Genomic DNA, 23,398 nt, shown 5'->3' with positions numbered 1-23,398 from the left:
AAGCTGGTTGAAATCTGCCGCTACCTGCTCTCGCTGTCATGTAAACACACGTGGAAGTCTCACATTCATCTAAACGAAGTGGAAATGCTTAAAATCCTCATGTGGAAACGTCCTTCCGCTCTTCCCTAACACCGGCTGCCTCCTCCGGTGTCTCCGCCAATCAGAGCGCGAGTTACTAAACCGCTGTCGAATCACAGGCAAGCGTGTTAGAGGAAACAAACATGGCGGCTCGCAGAGGCCGTTCTCTGCAGGAAGGTTGTTTGTAAAGTGAAAGGTGCTCCGAGATGCTGAGTCGGACGATAAAGCAGGTCAGTGACGGCAGTGTCTGTGCCGCGCAGCGACTCACCGACACACGAAGTCTTCATCAGACAGACGACGAATCATCGTCATCAGACAGCACGCAGTGACGCGTTAGCAGCCACTAAAACGCGTACAGGTAGCATGAAGGCATAGCTGAGAATAGCGGCGGTTTCATTTTGAGATATGCAACATGTTTATAACGAATGAAGCCCGTTTGTGCCGCTTTGTAATGACGTCTTTATTACATGAGAAAGCTGCAGGAACAACAGACAGGTGGTCAGCGAGCATCATGTTGATGGAGAAGCGCAGAGCACTGTGGATCACAGACAGCAGTGGGGGTCAGAGCACATTTGTGAAATGAAGGCATGCTATGGTGTATGGTTTGGAGACGATGGCAATGACAAAAAGACAGCTGAAGGTATTTAGATGTTCTCTGGGAGTGAGCAGGATGGCGAAGATTAGATGCGAGTCCATCAGAGGGACTCAGAGTTAGAGGGGAGAGGCTGAGAGGGTTTGGACATCTGCCGAGGAGGGAGAGAGGATATCTTGGAGAAAGGAAGATGAAGATGGAGCTGCAGGCAGGAGGAAAAGCGGAAAACCTCAGACGATGATGGATGTCGTGAAGGACATTTTCAATTCAACTTTATTTATACAGCAGAAAATCACAACAACAGTTGCCTCAAGCTGCTTTATACTGTAAGGTCGAGACCATACAGTTATACAGAGGAAACAGAAACCCCAACAGTCACATGACACCTGTGAGCAAGCGCTCACCTCCGGCATCTCCAAGCTTAGGGAGGGGCAGCCATCTGCTGTGACTGGTTGGGGTGAGACGCGCTGTGGAAGAGAGCCAGAGATTATTAATAACTCATGGTTAAATTCAGTGAGGTGTAAAAACACATGGTGAGTGAAAAAGCAGAAGAAGAGGAAACACTAACAGATTCTAATTTGTTCATGTAAATGGAGAGTCTGGAGTTCCACAGGGTTCAGTGCTGGGACCAATTCTGTTTACATTATACATGCTTCCCTTAGGCAGTATCATTAGCATACATTCTCACTGCTATGCATCTTTCTCCTATATATCGACTGCAATATATAAGAAACACGGGAGTCTCCCAGTCCATCTGTCCCCCACAGAACAGCAGTCTGCTGTGTCTGCACTGTGTTGTGTCTGTATCGGCCTGTTCTGTCTGCTGTTGAATGTGCAGTCTTGCGTTGATTCTTCTTGCTGCTTCACTGTCATGGTTAAAAAAAGCTTCGATGTAGTTTCTTTGTGATACTGTAATGTTATTAATAAAATGCACGAGTTTGATTCCAGCTCTGCTGTTTCATCGTCGTTCTTCAGGTGTCTTCAGCGCTGCGGGAGGGACGAATCTCTCCAACAGAGCTCTGCAGAAAATGCCTGAATCGCATCAGGAAAACGCAGCACCTGAACGCTTACATCACGGTGACAGAGCAGCGTGCTCTGGAGCAGGCTCAGCAGGCAGAACGCAGACTGCAGCGAGGTGAGGACATCTCGAGCCGGGCTCGATTTGGTTCCGTGTGACTCGGGTGTCACTGCTTGATCTCTTCTACCTTCAGGTGTGCCCAAAGGTCCTCTGGATGGAATCCCGTTTGCTGTCAAGGATAATTTCTGCACGGAGAATATCAGGACCACATGTGCCTCCAGGATGCTTAAAGGTCTGTGTGAAGTGGGGTAATAAAAACAACTTGTTTTTCCACTCCATTGCAGCCCAATACTTATATATCCTGCTTTTCCTGCAGACTACACTCCTCCTTATAACGCCACAGTGGTCCAGAAACTCCTCGACCAGGGGGCAGTTTTAATGGGGAAGACCAACATGGATGAGTTTGCAATGGGGTAACTGAGTTTTTGCAGCATTTTTGATTAAAGTAGAAGAGATGTCAGGACTGAACATTTAAGTGTTGTTAAAATCTGCAACCAAATCCGTTCACACCTACATCAAGTGTTGCAGTCTAAGCGCAGAGTCAGACTAACGAACTGGTCGTCTGTGCGATGGATCGACCACAGTGTGAACAAACTGCAGCAGTTTAATGTTTCTGATGTAGAGGAACAGAAACCAGCACTGGGAGGTTAAACTGGATCTTTGATCTGGAGGAAATGTGACAAAGTGCATTCTGGGTAAACTTTGCAGGCTCATATCAGCATGTGAGATAAGTGGCTGCTCAGAACAAGTTAGAGCAGATGAAAGGTGACCTTTGTGCCTACATGTGATGCCTCCTGGCTCATTTTCTAGTCATTGTGGAGTTACATGTGGATCCTTCTGTCCTGTCGGTCTGTATTGTTGAGCTGTTTACATCATCAGATTATGAAAAATAAGGGTTTTGGTGGGAAAATCTTCATATCCAACACTAAACTACATACCAGGAAAATTACTGTTTGGGAATTGTCAGAGTCATGAAGCCTGAATGACTGCAAGGCGCCGTGCGTTGTCATGCATGTTGCCCTGCTGGTGTTGTTCAGGTTCTTTGGACATGATTCAAAATGTTCATCCCGGTTCCATCTAAGTTATACTTGCAAACTCCATCTTTGTGTAGCGCTGACTCACAGCATTCTCGTGTGAGGAGGAATCAAAATGTGGTTAAAAAGATAAATTCACTGAACAAACAAAGGTTACAAAAAAGATTTCTGTGAATTCTGCAGGTGAGCTGCAGTTTTTCTCATATGGATCCGTTTGTTTTCCTCGCAGTGCGGGCAGTACTGATGGTGCTTTCGGCGCCGTAAAGAACCCCTGGGGTTACGCCGCGCCCTACAGAGAGCGGACGAAGGCAGACCCGGACTCTGACTGGGTCGTCACTGGAGGCAGTTCAGGTGGAAGCGCCGCAGCTGTGGCCTCGCTCACCAGCTACCTGTGAGGAGACTCGTTCGGGCTCTCGTCTTCAGTAAGACTGTCAGGATCTCCGTGTTTACATGTGATGCTCTTCTTGGCAGAGCTTTGGGTTCAGACACGGGCGGATCCACACGAAACCCCGGGTCGTTGTGTGGCGTCGTGGCCCTGAAGCCCACGTATGGTCTGCTGTCCAGACACGGTCTCATCCCCCTCGTTAACTCCATGGACGTCCCAGGCATAATGACACGCAGCGTGAACGATGCGGCCGTCGTCTTAGGTGAGAATCCCCCAGGTGACCCTGGACATCAACACGCAGCAGCTCTATGATTAAGAATGTCTGAATAAGAATGTCTGCCGCTCTAAAGGAAACTGCAGCTGTCTCATTTCGCAGCACATCGGCCAAACGGCACGACTCACCTGGGATTATGTTGTCGTGTAGGTATCCTCCAAGGCCTCGACGTCAGAGATTCAACAACAGTTCCCGCCCCTTCATCACTAACAGAGCTTCCTGAAGACTTTGATGTTAAGAACATCTGTGTGGGCATCCCTAAGGTGACACTAAAAACTACCTCAGCATTACACGCCAACATATTACTTTGCAGGAGTGAATATTGAGGTCAGCACTGAGATGAACCTTAGCATGGAAGCTGCTGAGATGATTGCATTGATTGTAAAGGCAGGTAGATGAAAGTCGAGTATGAACAACATGTTGAGCTGTTGTTCCGTCTCTCCTGTGCTGCACATCAGGAGTATCACGCCCCGGGCCTCTCCGAGGAGACTCTGGCCCAGTGGAGCAGCGTGGCCGACTTGTTTGAGGAAGCTGGAGCGCGGGTGGAGCGAGTGTCGCTCCCCCATACGCAGTACTCCATCGTGTGCTACCACGTCCTGTGCCACGCCGAGGTGGCGTCCAACATGGCCCGGTTTGACGGCCTAGAATACGGTAATGAATCGTGCTGTGGTGTGTGGGTTTGGCACTTCTTATAGCGGATGTGATGAAGTCTGACTCTGCCAGCAGGCCACCGCAGCCAGATGGACACCTCGACAGAGGTCATGTACGCCTCGAGCAGGCACGAGGGCTTCAACGACGTCGTCAGAGGGAGGATTCTGTCTGGGAACTACTTCCTGCTAAAACGGTGAGACTGAGCCGTCGTGTTTCCGAGCCATGGAGGGATCCTGTGATCCTCTCCATCTCTCGATCTTTTTCTAAAGAATAATCGCGTCCTTTTATTTTCCCTCAGGAACTACCAGCACTACTTTGTGAAGGCTCAGAAAGTTCGCCGGCTCATCGCGAATGACTTCCAGCACGTGTTCAGCTCTGGTGTCGATGTACTGCTGACGCCCACCACGCTGACGGATGCGGCTCGTTACCACGACTTCACTCAGGAAGATAACCGAACGCGCAGCGCACAGGAAGACGTCTTCACGCAGCCCGCCAACATGGCAGGTAGGCCCTGAAGCTGCATGCAGAGGAAGTGTGGGAGGAGCATTTAAATATGTTGGGGATAAGCACACCATGCACACCTGTAACTGAGGAGCTTAAGAAGCTGCTTCTCGTTTCCCTCCTGCACATGAAGTGAAATGAAACTGGTGTTTTTGAGCCGAAGCGGCGTTCTCTGTTCACTCTGTGACTTAGAAAGAGCATCCAGCTTCTCTCAACTCTCTCTCTCTCTCTCTGCACACCAGGTCTCCCTGCAGTCTCTGTGCCGACGGCTTTGTCGAGACGGGGCCTTCCCATTGGCCTACAGCTCATAGCTCCCGCTCTCCAAGACCGGAAGCTGCTCAGCGTGGCCCAGTGGATCGAGCAGAGGGTTGGTTTCCCCTCCATCAGTGACTTTGAGGACTCGGGAATGACGAGACGGGAGCAGACGGGAGCTGCGTGAGGAGCTTGAAGCTTCTCCGTTACCTTGACTGTCTGTCACAGCTGAATTTATTTGTCGTGCTAATAAACACATGCATTTGTTCTAAGGTCTTTTTTTTACTCCTCAGCCTTTCAGGACATTCTTAGGATCCATAGGGACGCTCAGTTTAAACAGCTTGGCTCTCGTATCTGTATGAGTGGCTGCCTAATATGGCCATGTCTGGTATCTCAAGCCCCTCCCACCTGCTCTTTATATCTTCTATAGCCAATCAGAGGAAAGTTGGCTAACAGCCACACGAGAGTAAAAATAGAGAAGCAATATCTAACTCCTAAGAAACAACGGTTGCCCAGCATGTTGCAAGTAGCTTTGGTGACCAAATGGTTACCCAGAGGCTGAGCGAGCAGCGCCATGAGGCTTTGTTCACACAGCGATCGTCTCCACACAGATGTTGCCCAGTTTGGACCTTCTGCAGTCACTCTGAAGGTTTTCACATCATTTCCATCTAATTTATAAACGGGCAGATTCAAATATACTCACAACTCATTTGTGATGAGTCTCTTTGCCAAAGAGCACTCAAGCCAACTGGTCGCTAACTGGTTTCTTCTGGTTTCCTGTTTAACAGCGAGGTTGTAGAACCTCTGTGTCACGTTGCAGTCCTGGAGCAACTACATCACGAACCAGGCGCAGCCTTCTCCCACGACCCTTTAGTCTGAAGGCAGAGAGACGTGACAAAAGCCAGAGATTAATCTTAACACATAAACACAGAATGACGAGGAAAAGCTCAATGCATCATGGGAATCCTCCCACAGCATAACTAAGGGAGGATTCAGGGTCACCTGGTCCAGCCCTAACTATATGCTTCAGCAAAAAGGAAAGTTTGAAGCCTAATCTTGAAAGTAGAGATAGTGTCTGTCTCCCGAATCCAAACTGGAAGCTGGTTCCACAGAAGAGGGGCCTGAAAACTGAAGGCTCTGCCTCCCATTCTACTTTTAAATACTCTAGGAACAACAAGTAGGCCTGCAGAGCGAGAGCGAAGTGCTCTAATAGGGTGATATGGTACTACAAGGTCATTAAGATAAGATGGGGCCTGATTATTTAAGACTTTGTATGTGAGGAGCAGGATTTTGAATTCTGGATTTAACAGGAAGCCAATGCAGGAGAAATCTGCTCTCTCTTTCTAGTCCCTGTCAGGACTCTTGCTGCAGCATTTTTATGGAGTTTTTTGGGACATCCTGATAATAATGATTCATAATAGTTCAGTGTAGCAGTGAGAGAAGTACGTGCAGGCTGTAAGTCTATCGCAGTGTCGTCATAATTCTGTACAAACAGGAAGGAAATTAATAAACAAAGATTTCATAATCAGCCTAGTATGCATGCATGTACTGATCAATGCTCTTCGGGCTCTTTGTGCATCACAAATGACTGTCTCAGAATTACTTAGAGTTTGGGTTAATTTGAGTGCAGAGTGAAATCTGTCCCGTCAGCCACTTAGTGCTGGGAGCTGGAGGAGCATCCCCCGTCTTCTTCACCTGATCCTGACCAGTTTTCCTGGAGTTCTTTGGTGATTGTTAGACATAATGAATCCAGACACTGTAATTCTACATCAGTGCACTTCTATTACATCCAGGTCTGGTTGTTTTCTACCTTAGATGTGTGATGAGTTATGTTACTTTTAGTGTTTCTGAGAATAAGAAGAAGCAGTTTACACGTTTATCTCATGACACTGCAGCAGAAACACTGATAATATAATTCTCTATTGTCATGCCTATCTTTATCGTTGCCTTTATCGCAGCTATATGCAACTGTGTGTGCATGTGAAGTTTTTTGTGGGGAGATAAGGTTTCATGAAGCTTCTGTATCAGCTGACAGAAGCAGCAACACATTGACTCTGCACTGGTTTAAAGGTGCCGTGTTTACCTCAGCAGGCCACAATAAGACAGTTAAGAAAAGGATGACGAGTTCTGTTTGAGGTTTTGGCCTCTGTTCACAAACAGGGTCCTGATCTTTAAAGCAGTCTTTATAAGGCCGGACAGATCTGGGCTCTGACTGCTCTCACAGTGTACGCTGATTATATTAGCAAAGTCGGTTTTATTTATATAACACTCGTCATTACATGAAAACTCAATGTGCTTACTGCAGTTCGAGGATCTGTGAGATCAGGGAGGAAGTATTTGAAAGGTAATTTAATTATAAGATCATTAAAATTTCAAACTGTTCATCAAACAAGGTCTGTGATACATGAAAACTTCACTTCAAGTTGCAGTTATGAAACATCAACAATATTTCAGACTGTCAGATCTTGTTATTGCCAAACTGGATGAATAAACCATAAATACGCAACGTTTAAGTTTGGACAGTGGACTTCTTTTGCCTGCGTACAAAATATGATCTCAGTGCAGCAGGGGCTTGTTGACTTTTAATTGTGGGATGTTTGGTTTGTCAAACAAAAGAAATTGTCACTACAGATAGTATGAAGGTAAAAATGCGCCATTGTTTCTCACGTTGTCCCCTGCAGACGTGAGGATTTATTTGACCCCTCCCACCTGCCCGACTCTTTCCATCGCTCCTCATCTGATCCCGGTCTTCATTACAAAGTCGCCCACATGAGGAGGACGTGCAAGTGAAGAGCAGAGGAGTGGTTCCTATTATGCTTGATAATAGCATGCGGGCGCCGGTCTGCAGCTGTCAGACTGAAAGCTGATGTGTAAAAGGCTTTGAAAGCTTTTTTTCACGCCACACAAACATTGTGTTTTCCTGGACTCGTGTCACATGTCAGGATGTAAACAACAGTCTGCTGCACTCTTCACAGCTCAGCCTCTGCTGTCACGAGCTGCTCGTTCTTCAGCTGAGAGCTTATTTCTGAATCCAAACATCACCGGTGTGCTTTAGTTTTATTGCTAACATGCTAACATGTCTGTGACCAGGCTGGATCATGAAGTCTCGTCTTTTTATTTTCTGATTCGTATAGTTGCCTCCTTTGGTCACTGTTAGAGTCAGAGACACTAAATCAGTCTTCCTCAGTAGGAACCACTTCAGACTTCAACTCTGTGCTGGTTTGGCCCAGGCTGTGTTTACCTCATCTAACCAGTGGTGATATCACAATGGCGACATCCATCTTTGACATACAGTCTGTCAAAGGTTCTTCTTGCCTGTGATTTGTCCATTAGATCTGATTCCACATTCATGTTTCCCTGTGGGTCCAAAGCAGCAGCTCTGAAGTGCTGGAGATCGATGTCACTCCATCATCGCACCAGTTTCCCAGCAGGACGCTCGTTTCACCCGACAGCTCTGAGGGGGAAGTGAAACGAAAAGCTGATGTTGTTCTCATGCGAAGGCCGTATCACTGAGAACACTTCCCATTAAGATGTCATCATCTGCTCCAAGACTTCACAGCATAACCTGAAATGTTTTCCTCTGTTAGTCCAGACTGAAATATCCCAACGTGTGTCGTCTTCATGAGTTTCAGAGACTGCAAGAAATCCTAACGGGTAGCACAAACACTTTCTGCATTATCAACATCCTTTATTTAATGCAGATTTTCAACATGTTTACAAGAGTACGACTGGAAATGGAAAAAACAAAAACAATCCTCACTTCAGCCACTGCAGTGTTAACACACTGTAAACGTGTTATTCACACTGTGACAAACTACAACAGAAACGAGGTGAGTGAGAGGAAAAGCTGACTTTTATGCAGAGTAAGCAGTAAAGATGTGAACAGGGTGCGTGGGCCTGCGAGGATGAAGCAGCCAGTCTCAAAATAATGCTGCGCGTTTCCTTTACCGTTTGAAACTGCTGCTGCTTTCTGCAGGTTTCCTCTTCCTCTGCAAAGATGTTCTGAAACATAACGGCCCCTAACTCCTGCTGTTCACCTGATGCTGGTGGATTTAAAAATTAATTTTAAAAAGATGATAAACTTGTCTTGAAGCTCGTGTTTCAGCTGGTATCTGTGTCTGTGTGATGAAGCCCTGCAGTCTATGGATGCAGCCGGGTATCCAAGCTAGCTGAGGACTCAACTGTCCAAAAACATCCAACACAGCATGAGCCAAACTATCAGTGCTTCAAAAGGCAGAGGTTATACACCGACTGGAGATGTCAGGGTAACTAGCTCCATCTTTTACATACAGTCTATGGTTTAACCAGTGTTAATGCATCCCAACTCGCTGTCACTCAGCTGGTGTGTGCATACTGGGTTGAGCCCTGAGTTCTGTTATTTACCTGAAGGAGTCCTTAAAGCAAATGTGTGATGCACACATTAAGGTTTTGTGATTGTGTGAAAGAGAGGAAATGAAATGAGGATGTGTGAGAGGATGCATTTGCATGCATTAATGCTTAAACCTCTGGGAATCTGAGATCACTGTAGTAAGTCCCTGTAGTACAACAGGAATACTACAAACAACAAATGTTTCATCTCGAGCGGTGAAATCAATTAAAATCATACATGCTGGTTTCTGTTGTCTTTGTACCTTATCTTCCATTTTTCTACAGGATGTGGTGACGGGCTCAAATCAGCCTCCTTGTCATGGTGCTGCATGCCCAGTTGTTTCCAAGAGTACAGTATGTTTTTAATGATATGGTTCTACACATCATAAAATTATTATACAACTTGCATAGTTCCCATTTCTGTATAACTGTATATCTCAGATTTCTGTAAAGTTATTTATTTCATATTCTGTAAAGTTTTTCATATTTATATCCTGTTCATAGCCTGTACATAGCTTGTACTCACTACAGCCTGTACATACTTATAGTTATAGAATATTCACAACATACTTCATACCGTGTACATTATAACATACCATAATAGACCCATTTCTGTAATATACTCACATATCTATATTATTGCTAATATATATTGTAATATATCTATATCACTAAAGCACTTCTGGATGGATGCAAACTGCATTTCGTTGCCCTGTACCTGTGCATGTGCAATGACAATAAAGTTGAATTCTATTCTATTCTATTAAAATCATCGTTCTGCCTCTGCTGAAGTGTGACGGAGGCGCCGTTTCTGTTCCTCAGTTTGAAGGAATCTGCATGCTCTTAACTAATGAGGCATGAGCTTAAAACCACACATAACAGTCAATATGATCCTTTAAGGTGATAAACATTACACCGAGCCTAGCTTCCTTTGTGCTGTTGCTTTGCACTGTTGCACTGAGCAAATGGGGTTAAAATATGCTGAAGACAACTGAAAACGTCAATGAAACCAGGTTGGAACATGCAAGACCAGAGCTCTGCTCTCTGCATTTAACCCTCCTCAGGTACAACGAGCGGAGGGCGGCTCCACAGAAGAACAAAGACTATATAAAAGACAAGAAAACATCATCACCCACTGGTTTCTGGGTTTTCATTTTAAACCTCCAACAACTGTGACCACGTTTGGATGGAGCGCTAAGTTATCTTTACTCCGTAACTGGAGTATAGTTAAGCAAACAGCATGCATAATAATAATATTATTAATATTATTATTATTATTATGACGACCTCATAAAAAAGCTTCCAACAGCACAAACAGTCCAGAGGTCCACTTCAGGTCAAGCCTAGCAGACAGCTAGCAACTACAGCTGCCTGTGTCACCAACCACCATCAGTCAAAGAAGCCACGCCCCCAATAATGCAAACTTTAAGCTTCAATATAATTTAAAAAAGGTGAGTTATGGGTCATTCTCCACCTATACAGTTGTTATGAAGGGGGAATTTTTATAGAGACCAAACCTGGTTTTATAGCAAGATTTCAATCGATTGTGGGGAAATAAAGTTAATCAGAGAGATCCAAGGGGGAAAAAAAACAACAACAAACTAAGAAAAACAGGATTTACCAACCAGACACTGACAGAGTACAGATACTTTTAATGCACCGCCATCAGGTCAAGAGCAGGATGTAAGTCAGGGGAAGAGGAAACCAGCACGAGTCTCAAACATACACACAGTATTATTTCACTGAAGGTTACGTCATCCTCACAGTCACACACACACTCACGTCTTCATCACTTAGCATGCACGGATGTCATCTTCTTCTCACTCAGCCTGTTTGTGTTGTCATTTGGCACTTTATTCACCGCAGCCAAGTGTGAAGAGCATGTGTACAGTATCGGCACAGACATGAATGTGAAATTAGATTTATGAGATAAAACTGGTTCAGAGTGCACGAAGCATGAAATAAGCAGGGCCTTCAAAACTCACTCGTTTTGTTACATTCAGCTGCTTATTAACACAAACGTCAAAACAGCCAATCACATGGCAGCATTCAGGCAAGGGGATATGGCAAAGAAGCCTTGCTGAAGGTCAAACAGAGCATCAGAATGAGGAACAAAGGGATCTGCTGGGATGTTTAGGCACCACGACCTCTGAAGTTCACAGAGTGAGACACTGCATGAGCAGCAGTTCTCCGTTGATGCCAGAGGTCAGAGGTCAGAATGACAGACTACTCTGAGTTGACAGGAAGGCAACAAGCTCAAATATCTACTCTGTATAACCACGGCCACAACAGGTGGAACCTTGGAGCAGATGGGTTGCAGCAGCAGAAGACCACACCAGGTGCTCCTCCTGTCGGCTAAGACCAGGAGCCCGAGGCAGATGGTTTAAAAGAGAAGTGAAAGAAGCCATCACCCAAAACTTGGCTGATTGGGACACACACCCGTTTTCACACCTTGGCTTTGTGATTAAGTAGAAGATCAATGGGGGTCCAAATCTGGGACTCTTCACTATTTGACCCAAGAACTGAAGAAGTCCAGATGATTTTCTCTCCAAGCTCTTTAGACCCTGCTCCGTAACCTGACCGCTCAGCAGAAATGTGTCTACGTCTTAGAGACGGTCCCCAGATCATCCAGAAACACAAGCTGCTGCACCTGAAGAAAGTGGCTTTATGGAGGAAAGATCCTGACCTGAAGTGAGCTGCACAAGGTAGTTTGTGTCACGTGATCGGACGCGAATGCAAATCCAGTGAAGCGAACCTCCTATTGAATAAAAGAGGTCATATAGAAACTGAAAAAAAGCATAGAAAAAATAACATTTAAAAATAAAAACCCCAAAACAGACAATTACAGATACATCCTGCTCGTGTGCACGTTATAAATAAGTGAGGGGAAGAGGAGACCAGCACGAGTCTCAAACATACACAGTATTATTTCACTGGAGGTTACGTCATCCTCACAGGCACACACACACACTCATCTCTTCATCACTTAACATGCACGGATGTCATCCTCTCACTCAGCCTGTTTGTGTGTCGTTCGGCACTTTACTCACCGCAGCCAAGTGTGAAGAGCATGTGTACAGTATCAGCACTGCATACACTAAACTGAGGATTGGTTTCCATTTCCAGTCCGGCCCGCATTCAAAAAGGTCGCTGTGTCTGTGCACATGTTATTTTTTGGAAGTCACTGAGAGTCTCAAAGCATGATGAGATACTTGAGTCTGCACTAACAGAGCAAACCACTGCACTCTTCAGCCTTGACATGAGAACAACAGCAGCTTCTCCGAGCTCAGAGCTTCCAGGTGAAATCACAGCTATGGTGGAGAGACCTCCGTATCCAGCATGTCAGAGCTGTTATTGATGAGCAGCAGAGTCTGAGCTCGTGTTTTAGATCCAGACATGAATGTGGGATTAGATCTAACGGATACAATTGGTTCCGAGTGCACGAAACATGAAGCAACCAAGGCCTTCAAAGCCCATTCAGCCGCCCATCCTCACACAGGGGCGTCCTTTGAAGGCGGCAGGTGGAGGAGGAAGGGCATCAGTTCTTCACTCAGTCTCGGTCAATTACTTCTATTTGTCTTGACCTCACAGCCCTTTGTGTTCACAACATTGAGTCAGAGGGGTGATGTGGTTTCTGCTCGTCAATGGAAGGGAGAATTTTTCACGTGTTTCAGATTTTTTCAAACTTGTTTTCCCATCAAAGCAAACGAAAGTAATTTATTTTTCATCTTATTTTCAATGGTGGAGGTTTTCTTCAACCAGCCAGTCTTCAAAAAAGTAGTGACGTCACTACTTTGAAGACTGGCTGGTTTGTCTTTTTTTTTTTATTAATTATTATTATTATTATTATTATTATTATATATTTTTTAAGACAAATGGGGGAAACGGGAAGTTATCATCTAACAGTATCCAGTGATCCGGCTGCATCCATGGACCGTATGGAAGAGCGCACAGAGCTGGAGCTCAGCCTGCTGGGACGGTCTGTTGGCACGGAGCTCTCACAGCAGCCAGATTATGTCAGATACAGTAAGTAAACGAGCTCCAGCAGCACAATCACGGCCCACGGGTTCCGTTCAGCCGCTTGGATCAGCCAATTAAAAAAAGAAAAAGAAACGTAAGCATGTGTGACGGTACATGCAGAAAGAGCGCAAAGAAATCCATGAAATTACAGCGCAGAGGATTTAAAGACGTGGGGGGGGGGGGGGTTTCCCCACTTTATTTATTTATTCTTTTTAAATAAAAACATCCATGAATTTTAGCTTTTAAGGCAACGTCCGTTACAAGCTGATAACGTGCATGCAGAACTTCCGACAGAAACTCCGTTTTATGCTCATGTTTAACCTGTAAAAACAGGATTACACGTTTACCTTCACCTGGAACCAAATTTAGAGTCTGATACACCCCGCACCTGATCCAGATGTGATGTTCTGCTCTTGGCTCACGTTTGAGGCTTCTGCACATTTTTTCCTCTTATACGTCATGAAATCCAGGAAATTACACAAAAACAAACAAAAACCCCACCACAAATAAAACACTGGACTATATTTATATTTTTTTACAATTCAAAGTTTAATTTCACAGGATTCACATGTCAAACATCAGATTTGCATCATTCTGAAAGTACAGAACTCATTTACATACAGTCGTTGTCAGACACATGAATACACATGTTTTCCACAGGGTTCAATATTTCTGAATTATCATTGAGGATGTTCCGTTACTGGCGGGAGGATTGGTTGCGTTTCAGAGTTGATGAAGAGCAGGATGCGGAAAGGAGCAGGGCGCGCCCCGGGCCCCGTCGCGCCTCGGGCCGCGTCGCGCTCGTTTCGACCGCTCAACAGTAAATAGTTAAGCTCCCTATGTGATTTCCTTTTTCTGCCTTTTATTAAACACTAACGTTGTGTCCCCTGCCGGCTTCCGAATGTCCAGCGCGGATCAGATCATCCGGACCAGCCGTGCAGGAGAACCGTGGACAGAAGCAGCGGAGCGACGAGCAGCGTGAAAGCGGCGGGACTCCCGCTGGCGCTCCCCGTCGCTGTGTCTGTGTCTGTAGTCGAGTTCTGGGTGTTGGTGCCTACGGGTACTTTTGCCTCGGCCACCTGCAAAACATGAGATAACCACATGAGTTTAACGAATAGACACTGCACCAGGACACAGGAGTCACTCTCATCATCACCGCCTTCAGCTCAAATTGAATTATTCACGCACTTCACTCCAGACTCCCCCCCCCACCCCACTTCAGGTTTTAAATCAAAGTCTGTCAGAGAATCTTTCGTCTCCATTTCTGCCAAACACTGAACTAAATTCTGAGCTGAAGCTGCAGACAGCTGCTGTTCTGGCAGTTGTGCATTTAATTATGCGCAAACAAGCTGCGTTACGCACGGCAGTTTGCGCCTCTTCTGTGAGGGAAAATGTGCAAAAAGATGCTTTAAACACGGGCTGAACTGACCTGGGAGGTGAGATGGAGAGCCAGCAGCAGGACTGCGACGAAAACGATGCTTAGCTTCTTCATGCTGATGTGATGGAAAACTGCTGCGCTCGGTGGAGGAAAGGCAATTGAAACAGGAGGCGCGCAGTCGCACCTTTTATAGCCCCCACCCAACCGACACAGAAACTGCCTTCATCATGCTGCTTTCAGGCGCTTTCAGGCGGAGATAGAGCTGCTCAAGGAGCAGAAGACAGCATAATATAATGCTATATAATGTTTAATTAAAACAGTATTTTAAGCACCCTGGGATCGTCTTTCACACCAAATCCCCCGAATAACTCAAGACAATTATGCAATGGTTCTCAGTTGTTTTTTGCTTTTCCCCGCCATTATAACTACATGTTTGTTGCGTGTGTTTTTTTTGTTTGTTTGTTTTTTAAATAAACATCTTTTTTTTCCCCCTTGTGGCACGTTAAGGGGACACCCTGCATCATTCTTTTAGTCTTTTTTTCCCTTTCAATCTAATTGGATCTTCCAAAACGTCAACATGCATGGTTTCACGTCTCAAATGAAAATAGAGGATGCCATTCGTGGTGAAGCAACGTACCAGACACTCACAGAAATCTGTAAGATCTGTGAATGGAAGCAGTCTTTGTTCTCGAGCCCACACATGCCCAAAATTATAAGACTTCCAGAATAAAACTTTTAACCCCACAAAATGTGGATTTTTGTTCTACAGCTTCATTATCTTACCCCATTATTTCTCAATGAGCTCGAGAGCACCCCCAGTGGAAAAGGTCCACAGAGTGGGAGTTCTTGGTTAGTCCACATTGTATATTCAGTCTATAGCAAATAACCAAACAGCTTATTCTGCATTGTGAGCATCATCGTCTGTAGCCTGCTCCATTGTAAAGCGCTTTGAGTGCTCAGATGAGTAGAAAAGCGCTGTATAAGAACCAGTCTATTTACCATTATACACTGGTAAAAAATAATAATAATAATAATAATAATTAAAGTAGCGTTCAAAGTTCATCAGATTTCAGTGGGGTATAAGTCATGCTGAATACCTGCACTGATGTGTACTGGGTCATGTGTCAGGAGTGAAAGGATGCCAAGAAATTAAAATGAGCAGCCTGCAGAGGGCACATACCTACAGACACCTGAAAATCAGAGTGAAAACACACGGAGGGACAATGTCAGTGGCCTCCGTCTATAAAATCATTCCCGACTCGGAGGTTGTCTCACTTCTAGCCCTCTGGTGCACTTGTTGTTAATTTCATTAGCACCAAAGCAGGCTTAAACTGATTAGCATCCTCCTCTGCTACTTGACAGCCCAGATCTATATCCCAGAAGTTTAACTTGATGCTCTGATCGGAAAATGCTTCTTTAATTTGATTGTATTACCCTTTAATAAGCAGGGATATAGGTTTTGAATTTTTCCTTTAATTTGTCATCTAAGGCTTCGATTTAACTCACGATAGATAAATGACGACCTCTAGTGGTCAGTCGCTGTCATTGCCGCTTCAGATTCTCCTACGACCCAGCGGGACTGTGTGTGTTTAAAGCTGGAGGGTGCTGAGGTGTCTCCGTGTATCACAGGGACCGCTCAGACCCAATGGTTTGGAGGTCAAGTTAGAGAGAAAAGGTCAAGATGTTTGGTATCATCATCATCATCACCATGGTTGAAAACCAGGAAGTTGACAGTCCAGTTTCCAAACATGTCAGAGTACTGGCTTCTGAAGTGTGTGAGCCGCCTGGAAGCATTTTAAACACTTTGATTTCTAGTTGTTATTACTAATAATTACTGGTAGTAGCCATTGTAGTATTATCCAGTTAAAATAAAGGTTACATAAATAACCTTTATTGTTATAATGGAAAAAAAACACATCTTTACGTTTAAATAAGGAAATACAGTCTTAGAGTATGTCTGATAGAGCCTTGTGGAACTCCAGATGCAGAAATTTAACTGAGAAATTCCTTTAAAAATCACATTTACACCAACTTAAAGCCAAACTCAACTCTTGCACAATATGACAGAAAGTGTCCTGTAGGTTTCACACTATATTTATTCTTTTACAAATGTCTTCAAGAGTTCAGCTAAGCACAGATCTCCACTTGTTTTCTACAACGCAGGGAAACAATATTCCACATTTTTATCCAGTCGCTCAGATTTATTTTGCACAAACATGTAAACCCGGTTGCTAATCTACAAATCAACACACTGAACATATTGTGTCATTTCCAGCAGACTGAGCTGTCATGTATTAGTGAACTTCATCAAAATTTCACAACCGAAAATTAAGAAACTTTGGCCACAAACATCTGAATGTACAGAAACACAAAAGCTTCAAAGAACCATTTTAAACAAGTACAGGAAGTACATTTTATTTAAACTCTCAAGTCTGTATCTGCACAGAGCCTTCGACATGCATGTTTGTACATTACAACCTTTTTTGTAAAAGAATTAACCAGAATAAATAAACAAATTAAACTTGTCCTGTTTTTCTAAACTGGTTAAATGATTTAGTAGTAGTAAGTACGCCCGACTTGTGCCTGACTAGCAGCAAGCTCAGTCTAAAACAATCCACACTGTGTACTTTAGGGTTTTTGTTTAAAATGTCTGAACCGTCTCAGGTTCCAGTTTTTACAGGATGTAGTGACAGGCTGAACATGTTGCATCAGTGCAGCATGTTTAAAAAGGGAACTTTATGATCGTATAGACAACAAATTACTCATCATGGCTGAGGTGCTGCTTCTCTTTTTGTTCTTATTCTAGGTGAAATCTCTACATCATTCACTGTACAGCGTCGATATAATCCTTTATAACGTCGACTGAGCCGAGTCAGGCATCCTGCAAACCACCAGATTGCTAATTTTGCTGGCTAACCCCGTTTCTTCTTCAGAGCCATCACCATATATAAGGTCAAATACGAGTCCTGACAGTGCTGACCCTGTAACAGCTGGGATGGGCGCCAGCAACGCTGAATTAGACAAGGAAGGAAACGAATGGATGGAATTCCGAGTTTTCGTGTAATCTAGTGGTAGGACACACCTGAGGGAAGAATCATGACACAGAGTGCATACTGTGTTCCCACTGCACTCCTTATTGTCACCACTGTGGATCCTCAGCCATCATCTCATTGGATGCTCAGCATCAGAGATGAAAGATAATCAGGTTGGCACAGTTTTTGGGTTATGTCTTTGTTGTACTGCAGCATGTTGAACAATAATTAAAAGCTACACTTTCACTGAGTGTAGGCCCTCCAGACCGGCCCATCACTCCAAAGTGGGTCGACCCACCGGGAAAACCCCCAGTATGTCAGATTGCAGCCCTGCCTAGCATCCTCCTCTGCACAGTTTCCACTGGTGACCAACACCAGGTCTCTTTAACCCCGACTGATCCAGCACAGAGATGTTATTATTGATGATCCACGTTTGATGTGAATGCCCGACTGCCTCAGTTAAGGTCAGAGGTCATGATTCAACTGTAAAAAAAAGACTGTGGGAGAGTCCAAGAAAACCACTGCTGACCAAAAAGATCACAAAAGCTCATCTCACATCTGCTAACAAACATCTGGATGATACCCGAGACTTCAGTGAAATATTCTGTGGACTGATGAGACAGAGGCTGAACCATTTCCTGTTAGATTTGCATCAGACTCACAGCGTTTCATAAAGGGAACATCCCAGCAGCAGGCAGACACTGTGGTGGTTTGGGATGCAGTGTGACTGAGGGAATTGTGGTCTCCACCAGGAAACCCTGAAGGAGGATGTCTGCCCATCAGCTCAGTCATTGTCCTGGTGTATATTCATTTCACACAGGACTGGCAGGTTTGGACAACTTTGTTTTAACAAAGAAAATCTGCATTAAAACAAAAACACCACGTTGTATTCACTGACTTTCTCCAACACTGTACATCATGCGGGTTTATTAGCAGGACTGATTTCTGAATGTTACGATACTGACTTTACCCACAGCCTCACAGTAACATCATCGTACCCTTATCATCATATCTCCAGGTTTTTGAGGGAAATGCAACCTCAGATAAACACCATTTACAAAATGCAAAAGCACCGTCTGAAACACTGAGTCTGCACCATCATCAGCTCAGAAAACCACTTTCAGCAGCAATAGCTTGAAGTACTGGTTTTCTGTGTTACTTTATAAGACTCGCACATCATTCTGGAGGAAATTTTACTTCTGCTTTACATCATTGCTTCATTCGAGGTCGGTGGTTTGGGCTAGTGCAACCCAGGCTTCAGCTGCCGCCAACACTTTAGTACACAGGAGCTCACGGCCCGCACCACTGCAAGGTGCCCACATCATCAGCTGTGCTGAGTTTGGTTTTTCTTGAAACACGGCGCTCTGCATTACGGGCAAACGCCTCCACTTTGTGTGAAAGGACAGATTTCTTTCTCTTCTCAGTTTTTACAGAGAAGAGAAAGACTTTTTTTTTTTAGAGAGAGGGGAAGTGCTGATTGGGCCGTATCATTAGCAAATTATCTTAAAAGTATTTCTTTGGCTCGAGACTTCCTTGTTTACTTCATCTTGGGTTTGATTATTTATTTTAATTAACTGCTAAACTAACTGTTGGTTATGTTACTTACCAGATGATTTTTTGAATATTTATTTCCCCCCATTGTATTGAACCGGTGTGATCAGCCACCATTTAAGTTTGCTTTATTTCCTGTGTGTTAGGCTGCTGTTATTCTGTCGAGCAGTCAGTTTGGAGGCTTGAGTTCAGGGCCTGCTGTTGTTAGTTTACTTTGGATATTTCTACATTTTGGGGTAAATAAAACCCACTTTTTCCCTAATCACCACTAACTCACACTGACCTTGGGGTGAATTTCCTGGGAGTTTTGAGAAAACTGTGAGCCTCTTGAACGTCTTCCACTCAGGGATAATCTCTCACTGCAGAATGATGATCTTTGTTCTTATGAACAGACTGAGTGTTGGTCTCTAACATCACTACTGACGTTGTGTCAACACACCTAAATGTTGCAGATCTGCTAACTGGTCTGACAGAGGTTCTCACACCTGATGAGAATCAGTTAAGTGTGTGTTTGATTAGCAGCACCTGGCTCATAGTTACCCTCATAATGAAGCAGTAAGGCTGGACTTTGGCTTCATGTTTGTGAAATAATGGTGACACATCATGTAATATGTTGTTCATTTGAAGCTGTATTTACTTAACTGATCAAACCTTTAAACCACCACATATGAAATAATCAGCATCGTCACATTTATCAAACTCCTCACACTGCTTTCAGCGCTGTGACTGAAACCTGCTTTATTTTTTCAGTTCATCCTCATTGGGTCTTACTTTCACCTGTGATCTACACCTGTCCATTATTCCCCAGCCACACCCCTGCATCCTGTCGCAGTGTACACACTCCGTGTAGCCTACTTTACTAGATAGTCTTCCTCAGTTTGTCAGTCTTTCCTACCGTTTCCAGTTTTCACTTCCTTTTCATCTGTTTGTGTTTGAGCTTGTTTACTGATTCTGACTTCAGCTCCTCGTATTTTCCCCTCTTCTTCCTCTGCGTGTCTCCCTTTTGAGTTCTTTCCCTCCAAGTTATCACAGATTCACTTTGCAAATATTATTTCATCTCTTGGATCTCTGAGCTCATACTGAACATATAATATAAAGAAAGTTGGTATAATTTTACATTCCGCTCCACTTTTAAAAGTGATCCGTGCTTTTAACACATCCAGGCCGAGTTACTGCAGTTTTGTGTCAGATGGGCCAAAACGCTCCTGGAGATGAGTCTACATGTTAGAATTCACTTCATAGTTTTCATACTGGTACTTTCAGCAAGTCTGCAAAGATTAAACAAGCTGAACGTAAAAAAGCGATTCAGCTTTTGTGATGAGGTTCAAATTAAAAATAAAAGTTTTTTCAAGCGGGATGTTTGACCATCACACCTCTACTGTACAACCAACGGTTCTATGCAACAGAATAAATGCAAGCAGCTGCGTAAATGTGCATAATTACACATCTAGAGCAGAGCAAGCTTTAAAATAGCTGCTTTTCGATTCTATCAGCCGCACGTTTATTTACAGTCACCCGAAACCAGATTAAGCTGAGCCTGATAATCCGCCTGTGCGGCTGACACGGACACCAAACCTGATTATCAGTGTTCTCAGTTCACCTGCTCAACCTCTTCCAGTAGCATCTATACTTCACATACTGTGACGCTCCACGGGGGAAAAACAACAGCTCAGTCACGTGTTCTTACAATTTACAGTTTTATTCTTTTTATAAAATTCGAGAAATCTGGTCTAAAGTACAAAACTCGTTCGTGCACAATCACTTGAAACGGATTGTCTTCTTCACGGGTGCGTAAAGACAGCCAATCGGGGCGGCGCGCGCTCCTTTCAAAACATTTCCCATCAACACTGAAAACGATTTCACTTCAAAGAAAAAAAAAAGAAAAATACATTGAATCTGGAATAAAACTAAAGATGCGTCTTCAGTCCACGCGTGGCGGCTGTGCCGTGTCCGCTCGCTCAGGCGTGAAACAGAAGAGCCGCGAGCAGCAGCGGGGACAGCAGCAGCGTGGAGAGGGCGGGACCCCCGCAGCCACTCTTAGTGGGTTCACTGGTGGAGATGGAGGTGGAGCTGGTGGTGGAGGTGTTGGTGCTGGGGAGGGCGGTGCTGGCTGCCTCGGCCCTCTGAAACACACAAAAGCGAACTGCGATCACGGAGGGTCACGACAAACTCCTGATCCCGTGAAAACTTTAAACACCACGCGAGCAAAATCTTCATTTTAATTATTTCATCAAAATTCCACAAAAACAGAATTTCCCCTCACGTTTACTTCTACCCTCAAATCTGGTGTAAGGAATCTTCCACTCGGGATTCTTTGCGCTCCCACGATAAATGTTACTCATTCCACATTTTAACACTGACGTTGTTTTTTACTCATCAGGCCCGGGGGCACGAAAAACCCGCCGGTCTTTATTTCTGCCCAACGTTATTTCCACAGCTCTAAACTCGGAGTTTGTGGAAGTTTGGAGTTTCTCCTTCCGTCTCGGATGCTCCTCAACATAAGCCTTAAAGCTCCTTATGTCCGCATTTAATTAGGCGCAAACAAACTGCGTTACTACAAAGGTTTCCGCCGCATCTTTAAAAGAAAAGGTGCTGAAAGATTTAGTTTTTATTAAAAAGATGCAATGGTGAAACTGACCTGAGAGCTGAGACGGAGAGCCAGCAGCAGAACTGCGAGGGAAACGATGCTCAGCGTCTTCATGCTGGAGGTGATGGAGGCTCGTTTTCTCTGTCGGGTGGAGGAACAGTGAATGAACGGGAGGCGCAGGTCGGGCTTTTATAGGCTTTGAATTTACCGCTGATGTATATATGGTGACATCTAGCGGCCACTCGCTGACTCACAAACGCTGCTCTGGAGTGTGTGTGTGTGTGTGTGTGTGTGTTAAACTTTAACTCCATTCCAGCCACATGATTGGATGAGCACCGCACAATTCTCATTGTCATTGGCCTGTCAGTCAAAGCTGGAAAGGAATGACTTCTATTGACTTTATATTGATCATGTGTCATTGTTCTATTGAGGAAACGTTATTTTGACATCATTAACATGTCATCAGCCAAACAGCTGTAAAGACTGTGAATACACTGATTTCTGCTGGATGTTTTGGTGCACGAGTCTGTGGGGACGTGTTTGCTGGGCAGCGAGCAGGAAACCCGTCCTCCAGCCTGCTGATTTAACCTCACAGTGCAACGGCCAGCTGGAGATTACCTCATCAATGTGGATTGTTTACCTGCAAGCCAATAAGACTCCCGTTACTAAAAAAAAAAAAAAAGTCCCCTGCATGCAGCTTGTACACAATAACCTGCAGAAAGTGTTTTGTGAGATAAGGTGAGCCGTGCATACCTGCAGGCCGTGTGAGTCCGAACTGTTAGAAGTGATTCAGGCTTTTAACTGGCTGAGAAGAATCGAGGTGGCTGGCGGGACATGTTTGTACCAAACTTCAGTTCATTGTGCAGAAATAAAGAAACCTCAGAGGTCATATAGAAGAAACACTAACAGGCTACTCAGCTCTGCATCATATTTAGAAAATTAAAGAGTGAATTATGGAGGTTTTAATGCAGCACCATCAGGTGAACAGCCTGAGAGAAAGAGGAAACTAGCACCCGTCTCAAACAGTAAAGGAAATACGCAGTTTTATTTTGAGGAAGATTACATCATCCTCACAGACCCACACACCTCGCTCACGTCTTCATCACTTTGCATAAACGTCCTCTTCTCACTCGGCCCGTTTCTGTTGTAGTTTGTCTCTAACCAACATGTTTCCAATATGAACAGGTCTGATGTGCAAGTCTGAATAAACAAAAGGTTGTTAATAATTCAGAAAGTATCTGTGCAGGGAGGGATCTCTGCCTCCAGCATGCCTGTGGAGCTATGAGCTGTTATTGATGAGCAGAGTGAGCTGGTGTGACTCACAGGGAGACATGAGACACGGTTCGAGTGCCACTCCCATCACTTAGAACAGGAAACAGAGGCTGGATCCTTTGATTTTGGACAATAGAGTCAGACTTTGGTGTAAACATGTGAGCACCAATCCATCCTGCCTTATACCAGCAGCACATGTTGGTCAAGGCGTGGGTAGATTTTCTTTAAACACAGTTTAAATAATATTCAATTTCAATCAAAAACAAATTAAATGATGGGGTTGAGTTTTGAAATGTACATTTATGTATATGGAATTTCCCTAATAAGATATAAAGATTGACAATG

At 44.4% G+C, this 23,398-nt stretch overlaps 1 protein-coding gene and 1 long non-coding RNA gene across 3 annotated transcripts; one reads left to right on the top strand and one right to left on the bottom strand.

Annotated features, from left to right (window-relative positions):
* Positions 1-196: 196 nt before the first annotated feature.
* On the top strand, positions 197-5,114 carry qrsl1 (glutaminyl-tRNA amidotransferase subunit QRSL1). 2 transcript variants are annotated; one of them, XM_040049025.1, is made up of 11 exons: positions 197-308; positions 1,646-1,805; positions 1,882-1,980; positions 2,065-2,161; positions 3,012-3,173; positions 3,254-3,429; positions 3,592-3,704; positions 3,900-4,092; positions 4,168-4,285; positions 4,391-4,596; positions 4,836-5,114. In XM_040049025.1, exons 1-11 carry the CDS (start codon positions 285-287, stop codon positions 5,030-5,032), a joined length of 1,545 nt encoding a protein of 514 aa, XP_039904959.1. In that variant the 5' UTR covers positions 197-284; the 3' UTR covers positions 5,033-5,114. The 2 variants fall into 2 exon arrangements, with proteins under 2 accessions (XP_039904959.1, XP_039904960.1); XM_040049026.1 differs by lacking the exon at positions 197-308 and adding an exon at positions 1,085-1,203.
* Positions 5,115-13,390: 8,276 nt separating this feature from the next.
* On the bottom strand, positions 13,391-21,956 carry LOC120744549. The gene is made up of 4 exons (XR_005698387.1): positions 21,833-21,956; positions 19,478-21,317; positions 14,663-14,873; positions 13,391-14,312 (listed from the first exon to the last, which is right to left on the bottom strand). It is a non-coding gene; the product is annotated as an uncharacterized LOC120744549 (long non-coding RNA).
* Positions 21,957-23,398: the final 1,442 nt, after the last annotated feature.

Source organism: Simochromis diagramma, unplaced genomic scaffold (genome assembly GCF_900408965.1).
Source record: "Simochromis diagramma unplaced genomic scaffold, fSimDia1.1 OVJJ01000305.1, whole genome shotgun sequence".
NCBI classification, from domain to species: domain Eukaryota; kingdom Metazoa; phylum Chordata; class Actinopteri; order Cichliformes; family Cichlidae; genus Simochromis; species Simochromis diagramma.
Note: the sequence above shows the minus strand (reverse complement) of the source record. Positions and strands in the feature narration are given on the sequence as shown.